This window comes from Ascaphus truei, chromosome 2 (genome assembly GCF_040206685.1).
Source record: "Ascaphus truei isolate aAscTru1 chromosome 2, aAscTru1.hap1, whole genome shotgun sequence".
Classification (NCBI taxonomy): domain Eukaryota; kingdom Metazoa; phylum Chordata; class Amphibia; order Anura; family Ascaphidae; genus Ascaphus; species Ascaphus truei.
In genome coordinates, this window is record NC_134484.1 from 106,618,851 (window position 1) to 106,643,179 (window position 24,329).

Here is a 24,329-nt window from a genome sequence, read left to right on the forward strand (position 1 = left end):
CCTTAAAGGTGCAGTTGCCCTAATGTTTGGTTTCTGTTTGTGGAGAATAAAATCACTCAATGTTTGGTTTATCCTAAAAATTGCATGTGTGGAATCTTGTCTGACCTCGCCTACAGGCCGCTCCATCATACTGCCACACACTTAATATTAAAAATACGTAAAGGGCAAGAAAGAAAAAAATGTATGCAAAAAAATATATACTGTATATAACACAAACTGCTCCTTTAGGGTAATCTTTATAAACCCATCTTTGTTTTGCTTTCTTTATGTTTTTGTTATGCTAAAGAAATTAAAAAGAAAATGTGGTTTCTACTGTAATCTTAAAGCATACAGTACATTCCCCTTTGATCAACACATTGTTGTAACGTCACGCCTTGATATGTAAAGTAATGTGTGGGTACAAGCCAGCAGACATCTCACTGTCTCCTGTAGTGTTTTGTTTTCCTTGCTAGATATTCCCTCAAGACCTCGGGTTAGTCATCGGAATGGATGTGCCTAGCAGGCAAAGGATGCCAGTGTGACTTTCTTCCCTTCATAAAGAATATTTCAAGGCATAATAAATTGACAACACCACTTCCCACTGATTCACACCAGCTGTTTGTGAGTGATGGATGCTTTAGCCATTTTCATATTTATTTTATTTAAAAAAAGTATCACAAGTTTATCTGTGCAGTTAAGTTAAGCAATGCTGGTAGGCCTGTAAATTGAGACATACAAAGTGAAGTGTTCACAACAAATTCTAAAAATATAGAGTTTCACAGGTAAGTAGGTTTATAGTCATTGCAATCATTACTAGCAGGTATGTGTGTGTGGGGGGTGTATGTATGTATATATATATATATATATGTATATATATACAGTGGCGACACAGTTTATTCTAATGCGGCTAGAGCCGCAAGCCGCGAGGTTTCCCAGCTTTTTTATTGAATTCCCTCGGCGTGCCGCGCGTCACCGATGCGCGGTCACGCTTCATCGGGAGTGTGCGCGCACGGCGTGAGTGCCCAGGGCTCCCCAAAAGGAGCCCTGGTGTCCCGAGATGTGGGGCATGGCAGTGGGGGGCTCCAGGGGACCCGGTGGACCCAGAGAGGGGAGGGGGGTGCCTCGATCGGAGGACCGATCTTCCGAGGCTCCGGTGCGCGCACGGGACACCTTGGCGCGCGCCCGGTATCTGTCGTGGCCATTATTTTCACAGTAGGAAGATGAATATTTTATTATAAAAATAGGTGGTAGGCAATGCACACTTATAAGAAATAAATATGCAATGTTCACATAAAAGGTATCTTTAAGGAACTTCGAATGCCCAGCCGGTAGATGGATTAGGTTTTTGTTTCTATTTTATGTTATAAGTTAACCCTGTTCCTGCTTTGTACCTGGCAAATAAGCCCTCCTGTGCATCAATACTAAGTTTCCCTGCCTTTGATCTGGATAAAAGAGACTGCAACGTGGGTGGACCTCACAATATATATATCTCAAAGAGGACAGCACACCAGAGTGAAAGGCAGAAGGTGTATTAAAAAACACACAACATATATCACAAACTGACATTTAAATAATAGAAAATTAGCTCCATATAGTCCCAGTGAGGGCAGGAAGGTCCAAAGCTATAATTCCGATGGAACCCAGTGCACTAGGTCCCTGGAAACACTGCTCACAGCATTTGGGGTGATGGAGAACACAATGCTGGACTCCAGCTGATTTGCTACCATGGCGTCCTACACGCGACAGCAAGCGCGAATGCTAAGATGGGGAACCTCCGCTTCAAGCCTCAGAACAGCTGAGCTGCTCAACAGCTGACTGGAGATCCCTTACCACTGCTTGCGTAATGATGTATCAATTACCAATGACGACCTCAACGTGTTTCGCACGAACGTGCTTCTTCAGGGTTGAAGTCACTGACACCAGGGTACATGTATTTATACCACTCAGGGCGAATGTAATCACACAATTAATCAAAAGCTGTGGCTAATCATTCCACACGTGATGGTTTTCATCTAAACGGAGAACAGAGCACACGCCATTGCCATATGCAGCAAGGAAGTGGATGGATTGAATACCATTATACCATCAAGTTGCCTTATACAGCTGTAACAGTCTGCACGATTGGGACTTTTCTGCCATACACATTTGGATCTCCTTTGGTATTTCTACTCCGTTGAGTCTCTACACTGCACAGGACTATATAATATGTGTACATATTTTTTTTGCGGTTGACAATTTTTGTCTCTCTCTCTACTTCGTTCTTCCAGTATCTGTAAATTGTATATCTCATGATGGAAGAATCTATGTGGAGTGAATTCTCCAATTATCTAGAGTGTAGAAATGAGAGGGCTAATCAATTAGAAAACATGTTCCTTGATGGAGAGATAGTCTCTCAGGAAGATCAGGATTTACCCTCATGTTTTGTAAATTATTTCTCTAAGTTAATGGAGAAGGAAATCAGAGTCTGCTGGGACAAAATCACCCTCAAGGAATACATCAAGTGTCAAATAATCTAGAGGATAAAACATGTCCAAAACACCTGCAGTTGGTATGGAGGATAAAAAATTCCTAGATGAGTGGACTGGCATATTAGACCATTGTTCCACCAGCTTGATGAAATTACTTATTTTGGAAACAAATACAGTAAATAACAGAATAAATAATAATAATCAGAATAAACCAAGAGATTATCCTTCAGAAAAAGGAGGTAATACAAATCTCAGATCTTAATGATCTAGCTAATTTTTTTTATAGAACTTAATAAAGATTTGAAGAAATATGAAAATCACTTTATGAATGTTAAAAATAAACAACATCAGAGGGACAAACTGGACTATATGCTTCATCCCAATATAGAATGGGAAATGAATAGGACATACACAAATGTAAAGAAAAAGGAAAAATATAATGTGAGTCAGAAAGAATAGAGTAAAATATTCCTAAATCGCCATCATGTTCCCAACTCCAAAATGTCTAAGGGGAAGAGTACTAACCCTAACTTCCCGTCTAATAGCAGGAAAAATCATTATGTGAATGCAGGAACAAAATAATCTTGCCTTCCTACCAGCCATCCTGCCTCTCACCTGTCTCCCCTACAATCTATACTAAACGCTGCTGCCAGAATCACTGTATTCTTTCCTAAATATGTCTCTGCGTCTCCCCTGCTAAAATCACTCTCCTGGCTTCCTATCTAATCCTGCTTCACACACTCAATTCTCCTCCTCACTTTTGAAGCTTTACACTCTTCTGCTCCTCCTTACATCTCAGCCCTAATTTTTCGCTATGCACCATCCCGACTCTTGCATTCCCTTCAAGGATGTCTTCTCTCTACACCTTTTTTTATCTAAGGGCTTCTCCAGCCTTAAACCTTTCTCACTGACTGCCCCACACCTCTGGAATATCCTTACCCTCAATACCCAACTAGCACCCTCTCTATCCACATTTAAGACCCAGCTCAAAACGCACCTGCTTAACGAAGCCTATGAGAAGCCCTGTGGCTAATAATATACACCTGATACATAAAGCTTGGCCCCTTGCAGATGCACTTACCAGAATGCTCTCCTACTATCTGTGTACGTTCTTCCTACCTACCAATTAGATTGTAAGCTCTTCATAGCGGGGACTCCTTTTCCTAAATGTTACTTTTATGTCTGAAGCACTTATTCCCATGATCTGTTATTTGTATTATTTGGTATTTATATGATTGTCACGTGTATTACTACTGTGAAGCGCTATGTACATTTATGGCGCTATATAAATAAAGACACATACATACATACATACTGTACAATATGAACAACAGGCCATGCGCTGTAAAGCCTGAATGTCCATGAGACCTGCCGGGTGCGTCAAAACCTTTTGTTACCAAAGAGAGTTTCAAAGTTGACTCATCAATTGCAATAGTAAGTTTGTCATATATGTACTGCAATGTGATTGTGGGCTCCAATATGTGGGGAAAACTATTAGATGTCTCAAGATAAGAATTTTTGAACATCTTAGAAATATTAAAAATATTTAAAAACATTTCTTAGATAAAGGAAACCCCTCACTTTCCTTCTAGACGCCTTTCACCGTGTTCACATTAGTGATTCACGTGCATTACATTTTTCTGCTATTGAATGTTTACAATAAAATATTAGTGGTAACAGAAATTTGAACTTACTTTGCAGAGAAAAATATACGATATTTAAGCTGAAATCTAAGAACCCAATAGGCTTTAATGATGTAATAGACATAACACCTTTTTTGAAGAAATAGTGAGTGTGTGTGAGTGCTTATTTTCAGCCCAGAGTTTTGAACGTATATCAGATCTTGTACTCATTTTTTAGGTAGGCATCATTGTAGAATATGCTCCCAATTCTAGGGAGGTCCTGTAATTTCTTCAACACATTTTTAACTTCTTTTAATATGAATGATTAAACTATTCTAGCCTTAGCATATTCGGCTAGCCATTATTATGTGTTTATTTGGCCACATACAGTATTATATATGCACTTTTTTTGATAGTTCTACAGTTTCTGCATACAGTATTGTAAATGAGTATGGTGTTTTTATTTTATTTATTTAAACACTTTCTTATGTCTGTAATGTATTTTCGGAGTTTTTGTATAAACCTTGTTTGTTATCATGAGGACAACATACACTCCATTTTAGCCTCTATTGGATTTACATTGCTGTATTATTATATCAATGTAATCAGGGGGAGTGTAAATTTCCATTTTATAAGTATACATTTTTTAAAGTATTATTTTAATCCATTTTTAGTATCAAATGAATATCTTTTTCTGTATACTTTTTTCATTCATATATACATGTTTTCATTCATTTATATTGACTTTATATTTCAAGCACTTTTTAGTGTTACAGTAGTGATAATTACTTAATTATTTAGTTAAGGAAGTGTGCTTTTAGTCACATTATTTTATTTGGCATGGATTAAATCTGTATGCATTTGTTAAGATGCAACCATGTGGAATGATTGAGACAACAGCTTTTGGTTCATTGTGTGATTATATTCACCCTGAGTGTTATAAATACGAGTACCCTGGTGTCAGTGATGTCCCCCCCTGAAGAAGTACGTTCGTACAAAACGCTTTGAGGTCGTCATTGGTAATTGATACGTCATTACGCAAAGAGTAATGGTAAGGATGTCAGTTGCTAAGCTGCTCAGATGTTCGGAGGCTTGAAGTGGTGCTTCCCCCATCTTAGCGTTCACCCGCGCTGTCATATGTAGGACGCCTCAGCAGCAAATCAGCTGTTGAGTCCAGTATTGGGTTCTCCATAACCCCTGAGTGCTGCGAGCAGCATGTTCAGGGACCTAGTATACTGGGTCCCATCAGAATTACAGCTTTGGACCTCACGGGGACAATATGCAGGTAATTTTTATGTATTTAAATGTAAGTTTGTGATATATGTTGTGTTTTTTAATACACCTTCTGCCTTTCACTCTGGTGCACTTTGTCTTCTTCATTGTTATTTTTTGAGACTCTCTTTGGATCAGTTGGTGGGAGAATGGAGCACCCTCCGTTGACATATGCATCAAGGAAGTGGATGGATTGAATACCATTATTCTATCAAGTTGATTGCCACATACTAACAGTGTACGCAATTGGGACTTGAGAGAGGGTAGAGGGGGAGAGAGGGGAGAGAGGGGAGAGAGGGGAAGAACAGAACAGGAATATATTGCAGTTAGTTTTCCTGCTTCACTCTCCCTCCTGGAGGCTGGGAGGAAACTGCACCCCAGTATCCAGTTCTGGGTAGACACCACCCCCCACGTATTGCAGCAACTGAGGATCTATTGGGACGCTGTCCCCATCTTACAGTTAAGGACTCAATGTTATTTATGTGTGTTATTTAAAGTTGGTAACTGGCTTAGCCAGCCAATATTGCAGATAGGGATATGCATGTGAGTTAGACTCCAAACAGAAGTAGATTTTTCCTTTTATGATTTATTTTGTTCTTAAAGTGATGGTGTTTAAAATGTTTAGTGTCACAAATGGAGAAATAAACCGCTGAAGGTTGAGGGCTGAGTGCTGTGAAGGTAGAAGAGATTATGTGAATATATGTTTATCCGTTATTCCGAGTGTTATATAACTCAGCCCAGTAAATAGATATTGTCCAGTAAAGATGGCGCCTGTATCCGGGACCGCACCCTGAGATTATCCTGGAAGGAAGAAATCCGGCTGATGCAAGATGTACAAACAACTGACTTATCAGCCCGAGTCTCTCATGAGCTGATCACGCACCCATGCACGAAGGATGCTAGCGCATGCATGATTGAATTTGGAGCAAGTGACTGAAGAGAGAGAGAGACCCTGATATAGTGAGATTCACGACCTCATTAGTGCCACTTGTGTGTATACACGTGTTTGTCCCCCTTTTCTACAAATGAAACCTAGAAGACTGTGTCGGGAAGAGCCTGGGCAAACTGCAGCGCTACATAAGGGGAGCCGTCTGTCTATATATATATATATATCTCACAATATTACCTGTGGGTAATGAAGAGACAGCACTCAAGCACAATGAATAAATCAAAGTGTATTGATGAAACATATACACATAACCAGCATTTCGGTCCCATAGCGGAACCTTCCTCAGGGAAGTGTAGACAAACAATGGTGAAGGGAGATATATATATACCCACTATCCCAGGTGCACCCAATAAAATCCAGGAATCAAATAATCAAATATTTAAAATACCCACATGTTGGATGACTGCGGGTATTCCCTGATGTTGTCACGCATCCATTGTGTATGACGGGAGTCAGCCATTCTGCATTTAAATCTGGCACATGCGTAATGAGCGAATTGCTCCTTAATGTGCCGAACGGAGCGTCCTGGGATGCTAAGCAACCACCCGGCCAGAGGCTGGGTGCGCGATGCCCGTGTAGCAGTGAAAAGACTATTGGGTCTGACTGAATGCCTGCCGTCTACTGTTGAGTACTTGCGCATGCGCCATAAAGGAGGTACTCTATAATCCTCCGATATGTGTGTCATTGGTTGCTAAGCAACCCCCCGCCACAGGTTAGATGTGCAATGTGCCTTTACAAGTACAAACAGCCGACATCTAAAGGGACAATATCCACCAGGTGAAGCCCATACAGACACAAGTGAAGGGGCAAGTGCATAAAGAACAGGAGTGCAACCCCAAAATTACAAACAAACATTAAACATAACACCAAGAGAATCAATCCCAGGGTGATATCGACTGGCAGTATGGACTCAATCTGCAATACCAGGAAGAGTAAATAGATGAGAGCATTGAAGCAAATCTAGCAGTAGGCACTTATGTCATGCGTGTACTCATCAATCAATACATAACATAATAAAATATTACAAAAAGCAACTGAGTGTGAAGTCCTCATTAAGTCTTTCGGGGGATATTGTATTGAGAGTGAATGTCATCTTAACCTGCATCTGCAGCAGTAATTTGTTCCTATCACCACCTCGTGCTGGTGGATGAACCTGTAGTATGCAGCGAAAAGTTGCTAGGCTATGCTTATGACTTTTAAAATGTCTATCCCCAGGCTGATGTCTAAAGTCATAATTGTTGCTGTTATCCAAAATTGCTTTCCTGATGGAAGACCTATGAAGACACATACGTTCCTTGAACATGCGGGTGGTCTTGCCCACATAGTATAGTCCACACGGGCAACAGATGAAGTAGACCACATACTTGGATTCGCAGTTAAGATGATCTCTGATTTTAATCCTATTGCAATGATGTGGATTGGCAAAGGACTTGCCTAGTATGAGATGCTGGCAATTTATTCAACTATGGCATTTATACACACCAGGTGGTCTAGCCAACCAAGTTGTGCAGGGGGCATACTTAGAAACAGGATCTGTTTGTGGGAATGAGTCACCCAGATTTCTGGCCCTCTGGTAGCAGAACAGAGGTGGTGCACTAAAAAATCGTTCATTACGTACATCAACAATATACCGTCCAAAATCCGTTTTACTGAAAGTCATAGCCATGATAAGGTCACATTTCTGGATACAGTGATTTACAAAGACTGTGGGGCGTTAAAAACACGTCTGTTTCCTAAACCAACAGATAAGAACTCTCTGCTATTGGCCATGAGCCATCACCCCATCCCTCTCAAAAGGGGTTTACTGTGCTCCAAATTCCTGAGGATCAGGAGGATTATCAGCAACCCTGGGGAGATAGACCAGGTGGGTATGATCCCCATGAGGTCCAGACGGCCCTTACTAAAGCTAAGCTACCATCAAGAATGGAACTTCTTATCCCTAAACCCAAATCCAATTCTTGCACAAGTGACACCACACGCTTTAACTTCAGTAGCACTTATAGCATGTCTTCTAGTCTTATCAAAGCTAATATTCACAAACATTGGGATGTATTAGTCAACGATGATAAGATTGAACTTTTTTTAGGGCACCACCTCTGTTTTGTTACCGGAAAGCCAGAAACGTAGGAGACTCAGGGACACAAGCTGATCCTGTTTCGAAGTATGCTACTTGCACATCATGGTTGGCTAGGCCACCGGGAGTGTATAAATGCCATGACAGGTGTCACCGTGACGTCGGGAAGCGTGGTCACACCATCTTGGTGCAGAAGAACGACGTGTATCACAGCTCAATATGCTGATTTAGCCATTCCGTAGCGCACACACACACACACACACACATATATATATATGTGTTCTCCTTGTTTGTTTTGCATCTAAGAGCAACTCCTGTGATTGGATGGATTTGCTGTGACGTCATGACGCCACGCGGAGGTGTACGTGCCTCCAGCAGACACAAAGTTGTGTCTATGGATACCATCGTGGCCTTTTGATCTGCATCATTAGCAGACAGCTGAGTAGAAATACATGCCTCCCTCCTCCCTTCTGACCTTCCAGCCAATAGCAAGTGATATTACACTGGGGACAGCTGTCTGTAATTCCGATCTTTCTTTTAAATAGTGCGTCTATCCCTGCAGTCTCCACACTCCGTGAAGAAGCCGCAACGTGAAACACGTGTAGAGTGGGAGCTGCTGCAGTGACCCTGAGACTTTAATTGGTGACACCTATTCCCTGGTTGACTTTGGGACTTACAACTATTTGGATTCTGATATCTGGTGGAAACTACTGTCTGGCATCTTTGAGCTATAGTATTGCACTCTTCATCTCAAGGGGGGATGAGTATACCATTTTTTCTTTATTCCCAATGCTTTAATTGATGGACTTTACATGTTATTCGTTCATTCAGACCTCATGTTATCCTGGACATTTTTGGACAATTGTTCATTTTTCTGTTAGGATTTTTTGTGACACTTAGATTTTTTTGGTGTCATTTTTTCCAATGTTATAATCCATCTTCACATAAAAAAAATTCTGGATTTCGGCACACTTCCCACCACAGTGGGTTAATTTTGTACCTTTATGGTTTCCATCTTGTAGTGTGTATGATTTATATGTGTATGATATCAGTTTACTCATTAGTGTGTCCCTCAGGTCTTTTTGGTTTATATTGTGACCGGCCGGTCTTGTTGATCCAGGGAACTAGTTTCCCTGGGATCTCACCTGACATTTTTCTTGCATTTGTTTGATATTCATGTATAGGTTCAGACTTTTTATATGGGCCATAGATTATAAGTAGTCACTTAGTCCATTTCAGGGTTCTGCTTTTTGCTTTTATTATGTTTTAGTTTGTTACAATTGAGGACATTAAAGTTATATTCTTTTGCGGATTTTTTGAGTGCTCGTTTTTGAGACTTCTTGTGTCTTTGTTGTAATATATATATATATATATATATATATATATATATATATATATATATATATATATATATATATTATATATATATTATATATATACATCATTTACACACCTCCTATGGGTATAAGATTACACCCAGGGATTGCTTTACAGTTTATACACAAGCTGCTTGATTCCATTTATGTGGGTGTCTTGTACATCTGTGAATTTACATCTGTAAATGTAGGTGTACAATTAGACCCAGCTGCTGGAGGTTACATTGTAACCACTGAAATATAGCTCTGCTATTTCGCTATTATGCATTATACTGGTATATGGTAACATTAGCTTTATGTGGGCAGTTTGGTGTAATAAAAGTGGCTGTACTGTTCTAGGGGGTCATCTGGCACAGTACATTGTGTATACTCCTGGTTACACATGAATGTAATTTTACATCTATCTGCTGGCATTGTTTCATATATCATCATGCTAGTGGTACTAATTTATCTGCTACCTCTATTGAGCCTACTATATAGCAGATCATACTCAACCATATTGGTAACAACTACACTGTATGTGGTTTGGATTGTATGTGCTGATTCTATATTTCCATCTCCCTGTATTAAGAACGCTATTACCTGTGCTATTTACAGTAGTGCTGCTGCTTCTACTTTATTATATTGGTTTGTACATATGTTTACAATGTTCTGGTACATTTTTTGATATATATCACTACATCAGTGCTCCGCTACCGCATGGAGACAGTCAGAGATTAGGGAGGTTAATGCATGGCTAAGAAAGTGGTGTAGGAAGGAGGGTTTTGTTTTTTTAGAGCATTGGGACTCCTTTTCTGAGAGGTGCCATCTATATTCTAGGGACGGATTGCACGTCAATGAAGAGGGCTCTTCTGTGCTAGGGGGAGAATGTTAAAAAGGTTGGAGGAGATTTTAAACTAGGATGGAGGGGGGAGGGGAATGAAACAGATAACTAAATAGAATAGATGAGGAAACAAGGGATTATGGATTTAGAATGGGGGCAAGTGCGAGTTTGACAAGCTTTGAGGCAACCATAGTACATACAGATAATACTAGAAAACTTCTAAAGACTAAACCAAGTTTGCACAGAAAGGAAAGAGCAGATAAGGTAATAGTACAGGCTGAAAAAAACTTAGCAGCATGCTTGCTAATGCAAGAAGCTTGACAGCTAAAACGGGGGAACTAGAATTAAAAGCTGCAAGGGAGCAGTATGATATCATAGCCATTACTGAAACATGGTGGGATGAAACTCGTGACTGGACAGTTACTGTAATTTAGAGGGTTATTCCATTTTTCGGAAGGATCAAGCAAATAGAAGAGAAGGTGGAGTATGCTTATATGTTAAACCGGATCTAAAACCTTTTATAAGGGAAGATGTTTATAAAGGGAATGATGAAAATGTAGAGACCTTGTGGATAGAAATTAGCAGTGGAGGTAAAAGTATAAAGAAAATGTTTGTAGGGATATGCTATAAACCACCAAATATCTGTGAGATTGAGGAAGCTAAAATACTTTTGAAAATGGAGAAGGCATCAAAACTAGGTCACGTTTGCATAATGGGGGATTTTAATTAGCCAGACATAGACTGGGGCAATGAGATTAGCATTACAAGACATCCAAAACCTATGCCAAACTACAGGTAGGTGTACTTTATAGGAACAAAGCCTCCCTAAACCAGTTATAGACTATGGGGACATAGTATACGGGACAGCATAACAAACTCACCTTAGCAAACTAGACACCCAGTACAAGTCAATATGACACTTTGTCCTACAATGTAACTACAACACACATCACTGCGAAATGCTCCAAGAACTAGATTGGCTGTCACTTGAGTCCAGGTGCAAAGTACCATTTTCCTTTCTTGCCTTCAAATACTTTCTGGGTAAAATATCCATCAATCTGAACAAACTCCTCACCCCTGTCAATTGCAGTACTTATCACCTGAGATTGGATTCCAAAAGACTGTAAACAGTTCAAAGGCTCAACACAAAATCCGTCCACTCCTCCTCTTACCGTGCACCTCTCAACTGTAGCATTCTACCTGAGACTCTCAAATCCGCCACCAGTCTAAGTTCTTTCAAGACTTCAGCTGTCTTACATTTTAATCTGGTCTGTAACTGTTACATAGGTCTATAACATATATTATCTTTAACTGTTCATGCAATGCCTTTATATACAATGTATAAACCTGCTTATTTAATGTAACCATATATTTGTAACCAAGTATTTGTCATCATAACTCTATGCCCAGGACATTCTTCAAAATGAGAGGTAACTCTCAATGTATTATTTCTTGGTTAAACATTTTATAAATAAATAATACAATTTATAAAAATGTTTGTTTTCTGCACAATAGTTTGACCACATTTTTTCAGTGATAACTAAGATAAAATAAGATACTTTCTGATTTAAGTTGAAAGTAAAGTTACTTATGTAAAGGGGGAAAAGCTTTTTTGCTATTCCTGTGAATTAGAATTATTTAAATCTAGCGCTTTTGTTATCATGTCAGACATGATAGGGTCCGGCAAAGGTTTGATAATGTAATCTTTTTACTATTAGAGGCTTTTTTTTTAATGCACTGCATTTCCAGTGCATTGTGAGTCTATGGGTCATGTTACATTTCTTAATATAAAGAATGTATGTCAATCTAGAATGAAATAGAAATACTTCTCATCCTTGTATTATGTTGTATATTTATGTTGATGAAGAGTCAAATTTCTTACTGGTTTAATCCCCAAGGTATAATGACAAATATTGGCAAATTGTTCTATTTATTTTACAAATGCCTTGGTGTATATTAAATATTTTTTTATGATTATACATGTGTTATGACATTTTTGATCAATCCCTATCATAGACATTTACAGTACATACACACATAAATTGCATGTTTTATTATTTCAGATGCTGCATATTGTAATCCCCCAAACTCCTCTTTGATGGATTAAGCAGCACAAATCCAAACACTATTCAGTTAAAACAATACCAGCTAGAACTATAATTGTAATAAAAAAGAAACCCAATAACTTTATAGAAAGCAGATGTATAGAAAATATATTATGTAGTTCAAGTCAAAATAATTGCTTTCCCACATACCTGTAACCCTTCAATAGCTAGTCTGAGGATAGAAGGGGTAAGTTTAGAGGCTTGCTTGAAGGTAAAATTGCTCCAATCAATAATTAAAATAAAGCCATTAATCTGAAGTTCCTGATCTTCAATGAGAACTTCCAGTGACAGGAGAATAGCCCTTAAGATGTCCACAAAGGAGTTCCTTAAAAAGCAAACAAACAAACAAGAAACAAATTTAAAAAGCAGTCTTTTGTAGCAGCAAATGAACTACTGATACAGATAAATTCTGCCAAGTAGGACCCTCATTACCCTCTCTATATACAGTATGTATGCTTGCTTGTCCTTATTTGGTACAGTATGTAATTCTGTTTCTGTAATTTATATAATTCTGTTGTAGCGCACTGTGAAATATGTTGGCATTTTATGAATAAATGATACAAATATTATTATTATTATGTCTAATACATTTTGCTAGGTGACACCTTTCAATTTTTAATGAAATAACAATAATTGTGTTGGAGTAAAATGTTTGCTTGTTGCACATGATTAAATTATATTTATAAGCAGAAGGGGATGAGCTCTGCAGTGTTGCACACGATCCAGAGCAGTGGCTGAATTTAAACCATAAACTTTATTAGGTAAGGCAATAAAATAGGTGAACAAAAAAAAATATGTAAATAAAATGTATAAAAATATAAATAAATATATAATTATATACAAAAACACAAATATTAAAACTAGTCCAGGGCAGTGTTCACTGTAATTGGTGATACCTAGGGCCTCATGCAAAAAACAGCGATAAGCCACTTATCGCCAAAAAAGCCTTCTGCTATTCAGTAAGCCCTGATAAGTCGGAGATAAGAGCCGTTTTCATCAAATTATTTTGCCGGGAAAAAAATCGCCAAAAGCGTGGCGGGAGGCCGCTTATCGCCAGCTTGTCAAACTCACGCTATTCTAGCAGCCCCGATTAGCTTATCGAGGCTAATCGCCACCCCAGAATGAAGATTTCCTCTCCAAATCATCTCGACAAGGCACTTAGAATAAAAATGCATTTTTGTTGCATCGGTTTCATGCCGGGAGACTCCGGAGTTGATGCCCCTTAATATCAGCACCGGAGACCCCCGGCATGAATCAGATGCATGAAAAATGCATTTCCAGGCAACTTCATTACCTTAGCGTCTAACCACTATGGCAATGTAGGGGTTAACCACCAGTGCCATGCTTATTGTGAATAGCGGGGGGTGAGTGAAGGTGGTATTTGGCCCTTGGTGTGTGTTTTAGGCCTTGCAGGGGGGTTGCCGGTGGACTTAACCCCTTCATTACCTTATCGGTTAATACTGCTATGTTAATGAAGGTGTTAACCCTCCCGCTACCCACCCGGTAGGCATAAATACCCATTCTTGGGGCTACTATCCCCTTGACTCACCCCCACTACTCACAATAAACAAAAATACACACAACAGCCCTACTACCCACCTCCTAGGCCACCAATAACCATTACAATATGTAATAAACACCAATAAACAACCCACCCCCTGTAACCCCCACATAAAACCATAATTAATTTTTTAATACAGGATTAATACCAGAGGCCGGTGGGGCTCCCCGGGTGGTTCCCATGGGTGTCTTGTGGCCCTCGGGTGGTCCCAGTGGGTCCCCGATGGCCTGCGGTACAATTCTTGTTGTAAAAATAAATAACGATGGCCTACGTTTCAATAAATATACCCCCCAACACATATAGTACACTAATGTGCAAAATAACTATTATCCAGATATGGATAATAGATAATTTGTCCATTATTAAATAAAACATTAGCCGTCCAGCATAAATAAAGTAATTAAAACCGTTCTACTTACCCCTGTCATTATAAAGGGCGTCCTCATCAGCATACTGAAGGGCCATGTCCTCTGTTGCCAGAAAGAATACATAAAAAATACAATCTAATGGCCCCTAACCCCTTAATCAGCTTAGCGGTTAACAAACGCTATAGTAATAAAGGGGGTAACCCACCCTCCCACGCTACCCACCCGAGAGGCCTAACCACCCACCACAGACCCACTATACCCACCCTGTACCCATTGATTGACATAGTAGTACACCATACCCATATAATATGGGCATGATAAGCTACTATAGCAGTCAATGGTCACCTTAATACAAAAGCATGAATGTCCAAAATACACAATAATCAAACATATACAACAAGAACCTAAAACCCCAAAATAAAAAATTACAAGCACTAGCCAACCAATGAATTACCTAAATAAAACCACTTGCCAATAAATTAAAGAAATAAAACCACTAGGCATTCAATTGAATAAATCACACCACTAGCCAAATAATACATTTAATATATATAAAAGCAGTAACCAACACAAGAATTAATTAATACAACCACTAGGTAACACATCAATTAAAACCAGTAGCCAACAAAATACATCATTAAATAAAAATGCTAACCAATCTGAAAAACAAATTTAAAACAAGTCATCAACAATGCAAAACAATTGAATCTAAACAATTAACAGAAATAGAGAATGTAACAGTCAATAGAAGAAATGCATTTGGCAAAAATTGCATTGGCTACCACTGTATTCATCTGTATCCTAAACTGGCACATATTAATACATTAGATACATTAGCAGTCAATAGGCATTGAAAAACATAAAAAAAAGAAAAATACATTAAAAAAAACATGTAAAAATAAAAAATTCTATAATTCTATATATAATAAGAAACGCTGGCCCTCCGAATCACGGTGAATCAGGAAGCTCTCGTACAGTTACGTCACGAAACACAATCCAACGCCATCCACCTTGAACATCCAGGACAGGTAACAACATTCTTATTTCTTTAATCTTCTATCATCTTCTTCTTTCTTCATCTATGATTATTTATTTATTTTCTTTATCTTCTGTCTTCATCTGTTAATCCAATAACCCCATGTTAGATCCACAATGTTGACCCGTCGATTTCTAGCGCTCAAATGAGACGTCCTGGCCTTAAAATGGATTAACAGATGAAGACAGAAGATAAAGAAAAGAAATAAATAATCACAGATGAAGAAAGAAGAATTTTGTTACCTGTCCTGGATGTTCAAGGTGGATGGCGTTGAATTTAGTTTCATGATGTCAAGGTACGTGAGCTTCATGATTCCACAGGATTCGGAAGGCCAACGCTTCTATAGGTAAGATAAATATTGAATGTAATTTTATTTTTTACATGTTTTTTAATGGGATTTTTCTTTTTTTTATGTTTTTCATTGCCCATTGACAGCTAATGTATTAATCTGTGCCTGTTTAGAGTACAGATGAATACAGTGGTACTGTAGCCAATGCATTTTTTGCCAAATGCATTTCTTCTATTGGCTGTTATATTCTCTATTTCTGTTTATTGTTTAGATTAAATTGTTTTGAATTGTGATGGGCGTTTTTATTTAATGATGTATTTTGTTGGCTACTGGTTTTAATTGATGTGTTGCCTAGTGGTTGTATTAATTAATTATTGTGTTGGCTACTGCTTTTATGTATTAAATGTATTGTTTGGCTAGTGGTGTGATTTATTTAATTGAATGCCTAGTGGTTTTATTTCTTTAATTGATTGGCTAGTGGTTTTATTTAGGTAATTCATTGGTTGGCTACTGCTTTTAATTTTTGATTTTGGGGGTTTAGGTTCTTGTTGTATATGTTTGATTATTGTGTATTTTGGACATTCATGCTTTTGTATTAGGGTGACCATTGACTGCTATAGTAGCTTATCATGCCCATATTATATGGGTATGAAGTACTACTATGCCAATCAATGGGTACAGTGTGGGTATAGTGGGTCCGGGGTGGGTGGTTAGGCCTCTCGGGTGGGTTAACCCCTTTATTACTATAGCGGTAATTAACCGCTAAGCTGATTAAGGGGTTAGGGGCCATTAGATTGTATTTTTTATGTATTCGTTCTGGCAACGGAGGACATGGCCCTGCAGTATGCTGATGAGGACACCCTTCATAATTGCAGGGGTAAGTAGAATGGTTTTATTTACTTTATTTATGCTGGCTGGCTAATGTTTTGTTTAATAATGGGCAAATAATCTAATATCCATATCTGGATAATAGTTATTTTGCACTTTACTGTACTGTATGTGTTTGGTGGGGGGGAGGTGTATTTATTGAAATGTAGGCCATCTTTATTTTTACAACACGAATGGTACCGCAGGCCAGCGGGGAACCACGGGGACCCGAGGACTCCCGGATACCCGTGGGGACCACCCGGACACCCCCGCCGGCCTATGTTATCAATCATGTGTTAAAATAAATAATAGTTTTATATGGGTGCACAGGGGGTGGGTTGTGTATTCGTGCTTACTACATATTTTAATATACATTTTAAGTCTAGTATAGATAAGCAGGGGTTCTTCAGAGAATAACCTTGTTGATTTCGTATCCAGGGACCCCCTGCTTCCCAAGATACAGGCCCCATTATGGGGTGCCGGTATCTCCTATGTGTGTGAATGTCCTGTGACAGGGGGTCTCCGGACCTGAAATCAATGCGGTTCTGCTCCGGTGACTCCCTGCTCACATACACGTAATAAAATTTAAATTCAAAATAATTCATTTCCGCCTAGATTTGCGCAAGGAGAGCAGCTCCCTCTCTGTCTGCAGCAGAAAGAACTCGCCGGGTGAGCCCTTTTCAGAGGGTCGAGCATCTCGTCGCCAGCTTCTCGCCATTTTTGCAAATGTTGCTATCATTGGTATCCGGGGTTTTCTGCATTCCGTGATAGCAACGCTGTCAAAAATGGCGATTGAAAAAACCTGGTGATTTTTTCTATCGGACTTTATTGCATGAGGCCCCATGTAGTTATTTTCCAATTAGCCAAAAAATAGTCTGCTTCTATCCAGGTCTGATATTAATATACAGTGTGTGGCGTGGGTATTACTCCTGTTAGTTTTTGGAATTTGTTTGTGGATGTACCAATTCACTGTGTACAAACCAAGTAGAACTTGGTAATTTTAACCAGGTACATAAATAGAGATATCACCTAATAAAGTAGACGATTTAATCAATTTAATTCACCCACTACTCTAGATCGTGAGTGCAACACAGCAGAGCTTGTCCCCTTCTGCTTTTGACTACCCCTAAATCCTGCATGCACCTTGAGCTCAACATTACCAATCTTATCTTTATGCTGAGCATGAGTTGTTCTTTGTACTCTATATGATATTTATCAAGATTTTATTGTTGGTGTATCAGTAAACCGCTCATAAGTATGTCAGCTTCATCCGCCAGAATTATTTTTCTAGGCACATAGTAAAAAGTGTGTCTGGTTATACGTATCAAACTTTATACAAATGATGCACAAAGAAAACAGTTACATATGGAAACAGAGCTAAATAATAAATATTTAGCGGAGGCCCCCTATGGTCCCCCCTACCTTGCCTCCAGAGCGGGGAATTGCTCCACTGCTCCACGCGATCGAGCAGGAGTGGTGGTGGCCATTTTGATTAAGCGCGCATGTTCAGTTGCACCCGGAGCGTCGGCTTTCTCAGGAGAGGGTAAAAAGACTACAAATCCCAGAAGGCTGCACAGGAAAAAGGCATGAACGGCCGTTGCTGGGTCAGAACTCCTCCATGGAATTTGAGAGGCAACAGTTGGTTGCAGGGGAGCGAGGGTAGAGGAGCAAGTTGTGTCTAGGGAGACAGTGGCTTCCTGGACTGGGACTATATACTTCCCCTTTTGGCCCCAGATAGGCCCTGAGCCACCCAGTTTAAGTATTATAAGGACTGCCCCTATCGGTAGGGATTTCCCTATAGTGCTCAATGACAAGAGACTGCTGTTGCTGTGAATCTGGTGTGAGACCTTTCGGCTGGAGTTCACACCACGCGTGCACAGACCAGAACCCTAAGGCATGAGGGGATTGGTGTCAGAGGTCCCGCTGCATGGGATCTGACTGATCTCCGTGAGCAGCGCATTGATCGCATAGCTGTTTATAATTTAAGTGGCTATTCAATACCCTGAGTGACACTGCGCATGCGCGAGGATTGGACTCTTTCAATCGCGCGCTAGAGATGTCAGCTCTAATGAAGGCCAAGTGAATATATCACTGAAGACGGCTGCTACACCAGGTGGTCTGTGATGCGCATGAGCGAGACTTGGATCGCCGATATCGCAGGATAACATGATGTCATTGGGCCGTTCCTCATAAGTATTGTGAAAAGAATATGCACATAAAGTGAACAGCGCCATCTAGCTGGAACCTAGCATAACTTATATGAGATGCGGACATCGCAATCAATATGGATTCAATATGCACCTTTATAAGATGAATTTTGGCGCGAAAACGTCATCAAAAGTAGCCCTATTTAAACGGACCAAGCCCCCAGTACCACCCTAGAAGAAGCCTTAGCGAGCGAAACGCATTGGTGGGACTCTCACACTGCTGGCCCTGCCTGCTAGCACTTCATTTGGACATTATATTTTCGTTATTTACCCCTGGGAGCCATTCTTGGACTGTGGCTATGCTTACCAGAGATTGCAGTGTCATACTATTAAGGAGCTGAGTATCTTCCTATTTACCATCTTGTTGACATCTGTGTTTGGGTCACTGAAGTACCCCTCTAATAATGTTTCCTTTATTTCATGTACTATATGTATAGTTTCATGTTTATGGGTCTTACCCATCAAGTACTTTGCACACTGGTATAGCATGCCTGTTAATTATTTTTTTACCATATCTTATGTTTTTCCTTTAAAGGTTTATTTTTCATTTACCTTGGGGGGTTTCTTGCCCAGTATCTGTATTTACGGCCGTCCGGCTTTAGATCTCTATGGGAACTCAGTTCCCATTGTGGTCAAATATCTTGGGTACTGAGGCGCATGCGCGAAGGCTAAGGGAATGGATGCGTGAGTGAAGAGCTCCTTCCCCCTCGCCAGATTAGAAGCATTTAAAGTGCACTAAAACTAGCGTGAACGCCACAAAACGGGATTAAATCACGATAGGAGCATACAGAGATGCAAGCCAAAACAAAATCGGGCAAAACCAAGGCAGTTCTCACTACCTACTTTAATAAAACTGATCCGGCCCGCACCCACAGAATGGGACCCTCACCACCGCATGTCACTTCTGATTCTGAGGATGATCCGCCTATGGAACAATCAGAACCCCGGTCCACGGAAGCTATGACACGCAGGATCATGAGAGAGTTCTGTGATGAACTAAAATCTCACTTACACTCTGAACTCTCTGATCTTCGCAGAGACATCGCCGGAATTGGCGCCAGAACCGACGAAGTAGAGACGCGGCTAGATTCAACGATCAAAGCGGTCCGCAAAACTGAAAAAGTGACCACAAACTTGCAGGCACAAATAAATGAACTTGCGCTTAAACAAGAAGATGCCGAAAACCGCGATCGGCGCAACAACATCAGGGTGAGAGGAGTCCCTGAGGAGATCGCTGATCCGGAGGAGTTCCTCACAAAATGGCTGACAAGCCTGTTCCCTGACAGGCCTGAAGCGGATCTCCATCTTGACAGATGTCACAGGGCCCTCAGGATCCGTGGAGTTTGAGGGGATCAAACTCCTGATTTTCCAGGACCTCTCACCGACTACCCTGCTTAAGCGCAAAGCCATTGGCCCGGTCACCAGACTCCTCCGAGACAAGGGGATCAGGTACCGGTGGGTATTCCCCTTCGGTCTCCAGGTCCTAAAGAATGGAGCCGCACACATACTACGCTCCCCTGAAGACCAAGACCGCTTTCTAGTGAAGCTGGGCCTCAAGGAACAAATTACGCACCTGCAAGTCGCAGAAACAGCCTCCCCGGAGCCGGGCTGGAACCGAGTGACTCGCCAACGCAGCAAGTCACGGGATATGGCCCTTAACTGAGGTCCGGCAACAAACAGTTGAGCCTTAAAGCGGCACGACCACTGGACTGCTCGTTTGTCCATCCACGTTGTCCATAAAGTTGGGACCTTCAAAAGTTTGGTTTGAGACGGCGGCCATCTTGCTACCCCCGCGGAAGCGCTCTGCACTCGGAGGCGGCCAGCAGCCATCTTGAAGGGTCCATGCAGCACTGCAGAGGAGGGAGACACAGATGACGGGGGCGCCCCCCACTCCCTACAGGGGGCACACTAAAGAGTCCCGATATATGCGGTTGACGCATCTGGCGGCCGCTTCTCCCCCCATATCCACGCCCAACTCACCCCTCGGTGTGGACAGCTGATCCTGCGGCGTCATGGAGGCGTCATCACAAAGGACTTCCCGTTAGTCCTGGGGGGAATGTGCACACCCATGGGCATAGTGGCACAGAACACCCAATGTGATGGGGGGGTGGGTCAGTGTTTATCGGAGGGGGTTGGGTGGGGTGGGGGCGACGGGACACGGGGTATGACCGCCACTATATAGAAAGAGAGTCATGGGTCGCCCCCTCCCCCCCCCTGCCGCCTGTATTATATATATATTGTGCGATACCTGGGGAAGACAAGCAAGGGAGGGACTGTGAGCTAGAGGTGCTAACTAGTGATCTCCACATTATCAATGCCCTTCTTAGCATCGTAAGAGCACTGATCCCACAGCTGAGACCCCCCTAGTATAAATCCCTCCCTATGAGGAACTACTCTCCTGACAGGTAGCTGTCCCCTTAATGCAGACATCCACCGTAGCGTCCGCCTGGCTGGTCTCTGGGTTACCTTATCCCCATATAAAAAATAAAATAAAAATAATGGGAAAAAAAAAAAAAAAAAATTGTTGTTATGCAAAGTTCACGCTAGTTGTATTTTCATCCACAAAAGTCGAGGGGGAGTCTTCTCCCTTCCCTGGCTATCGTCATGAAGCCGACATGGCATGTCCTAGCTTATTATAGGACAAGCCACAAAGTCCTCTGGGAGGAGCATGCCCCAAACTCCAGGGGCAACTGCACAGGCTGTGCAGATAATTGCTGGCAATTTGCCCTCCCAAAGGCAAGAGATCCACAAGAGTCTTTGACCCTTATTGGTTCTCCACTGTTGTTTATGTTACTAATGTTTTTTGTCTCCTTTCCTCCCCCTCCCCTCCCCACCGGAATGCCGCGACATCTGTCCGAAATCAATGACCGCCTCTGCAACACACTCGCTCCAAAGACACTGGATGTACAGGTACCACACCCCACCACTCTGTATAACACACAGATCCCACTTACACTAGCCCTCCAATACATCTTACCATGGGGCTGACTATATTATCTCACAATGTAAAAGGCCTCAATAGCCCAAACAAGAGAAATGTAGCTTGTACTGACTATCAAAGAAAGCAGGCGGACATTATCCTAATCCAGGAAACACACTTTAGCTCTAAGAACACTCCAAAATACCTGGACAAACACTTCCGACAATTCTATACCTCCTCGTCTACTACAAAAAAACGAGGAGTAGCCATCATCTTTCACAATAAATGCCCTTTCCATCTAGAGAAAACCCTCAAAGATAAGGAAGGCAGATACCTAATCCTAATAGGCACCCTAAATAATCAACCACTAACATTGGCAACACTGTATGCCCCCAATATCCAAGAGCCACAATTCTTCACGACCTTTTTCAACAAACTACATACAACTGCCAAGGGTCCCATAATTGTAGCAGGAGACTTTAACCTAGCTCTAAATCCCAAGCTCGATAGGTCACATCAAACTCAGCGTTACCCAAAGGCTATCCCAAAGGCCCTACGTAGGGGTCTAGCAAAAAACCAACTGCTAGACATATGGCGGGAACAACACCCCCACGACAGGGATTATACCTTCTTCTCCCACCCGCATTCAACTTATAGCAGAATCGATTACTTCTTTATCTCTAGCAGACTGGTCCCGCAGATCTCCCATACAGGGATCCATGATATTTCATGGTCAGATCATGCGCCTATAGAGCTACGGTGCACCCAGCTAATTCTGGACAGACCTAGAGCAAACTGGAAACTTAATGAAGCCCTATTAAAGAACCCTTTCACCGCTCAATTAGTGGCCAACGAAATAGAGCAATTTTTCCAACTGAACGATGGTTCAGTAGACTCCTATCTATCCCTATGGGAGGCTCATAAAGCCACGCTCAGGGGCACACTTATTAGTATAGCGTCTAGAAAAAAGAGAGAACGTGAATACAAGTTAAATTTACTACAACCTAAATTGAAAACCCTAGAAGACAAACATAAACAATCCAATAACCCCAACCTACTCAAACCAATAAGAGATGCCAAAATAGAAATAAATCTTCTATTAACATCCCAGGCTGATATGTCCCTGAATTGGTCAAAGAGGAAATTTTTCGATAAAGCAAATAAGCCAGATACTATGCTCGCCAACAAACTGAGAGACAGACCCCCTAATTATAGTATACAAGCCATTAAAAGATCCTCGGGCTCTATCTCTGGCAATCCATCTGTAATTGTTGAAGAATTCAAGTCATTCTATGAGAAACTATATAATGGGGATAAAATAGTACATAACCAAAATACTGAACGATCTCGTGAGTCATTTCTCTCGAGTTCAAAACTACCAAAGCTGACGGTTGAGGAGAGAGGGCGACTGAGTCTCGACTTTACCATAGAAGAGCTAGATCTAGTTATAGACAACCTTAAGACCTCGAAGGCCCCGGGTCCAGATGGCTTCTCGGGCCTCTATTATAAAAAATTCAGCAAAATTTTGGCCCCATACCTGCTCAAAATGTTCAACGCGGTTTTGGCAGGACAACCCTTCCCCGAAAACATGCTCCAAGCGTCAATCTCCGTAATTCATAAATCTGGCAAAGACCCATTAGATTGTAAAAGTTATAGACCTATCTCGCTTATCAACACGGACATTAAAATCTATGCTAAATTGATTGCCAATAGATTAAGTCAGATCCTACCTAGACTAATACACCCAGATCAAGTCGGATTCATTAAAGATAGACAAGCGGGAGATAATATCCGTCGAATCGTTGATCTGCTAGAAGTAGCCAAATCGCAAAAAGTAAAAATTATGGTGTTAAGTCTAGATGCAGAAAAGGCCTTTGATAGGATCGACTGGGCATACTTAAAAGCTACACTTGGAGCATTTGGTTTCGAGAATAAATTAATATCAGCTATTATGGCGCTGTACACTGGTCCGACAGCCAAAGTGATGCACCAAGGCTACCCCTCGGACATATTTAAGATCAAGAGTGGCACGAGACAGGGTTGCCCCCTCTCGCCCTTACTCTTTGCCATGTGCATGGAACCGTTAGCGGCACATGTGAGAGAGAATCCGGATATTTCCGGTCTCAAATTAGATAATCAATCCCACAAAATAGCCCTCTATGCTGACGATGTGCTAATGGTCTTGTCTAAACCACTCACCTCCCTCCCTAACCTCTTCAGCCTATTAGATAAGTTCAACAAAATTTCAGGATTTAAAATAAACCAGTCAAAGTCAGAAGCCCTGAACGTTACCATTCCAAAACCAGAAGAAAAACTGATCTCTTTAAACTTCAACTTTCGCTGGCAACCTAAGGCAATTAAATACTTTGGGGTATTTATTACAAGTGAATATAAATCAATTTATAAAGCAAAC

At 40.9% G+C, this 24,329-nt stretch overlaps 1 protein-coding gene across 1 annotated transcript in view; it reads right to left on the minus strand.

Moving 5' to 3' along the window:
- The window catches only part of CLVS1 (clavesin 1), an 80,362-nt gene that overhangs the window by 40,148 nt on the left and 15,885 nt on the right, over positions 1-24,329 (minus strand). Inside the window, exon 3 of the mRNA XM_075584037.1 lies at positions 12,819-12,993. Coding sequence (XP_075440152.1) covers positions 12,819-12,993 — 175 coding nt within the window. The remainder of the gene's footprint in view (positions 1-12,818; positions 12,994-24,329) is intronic.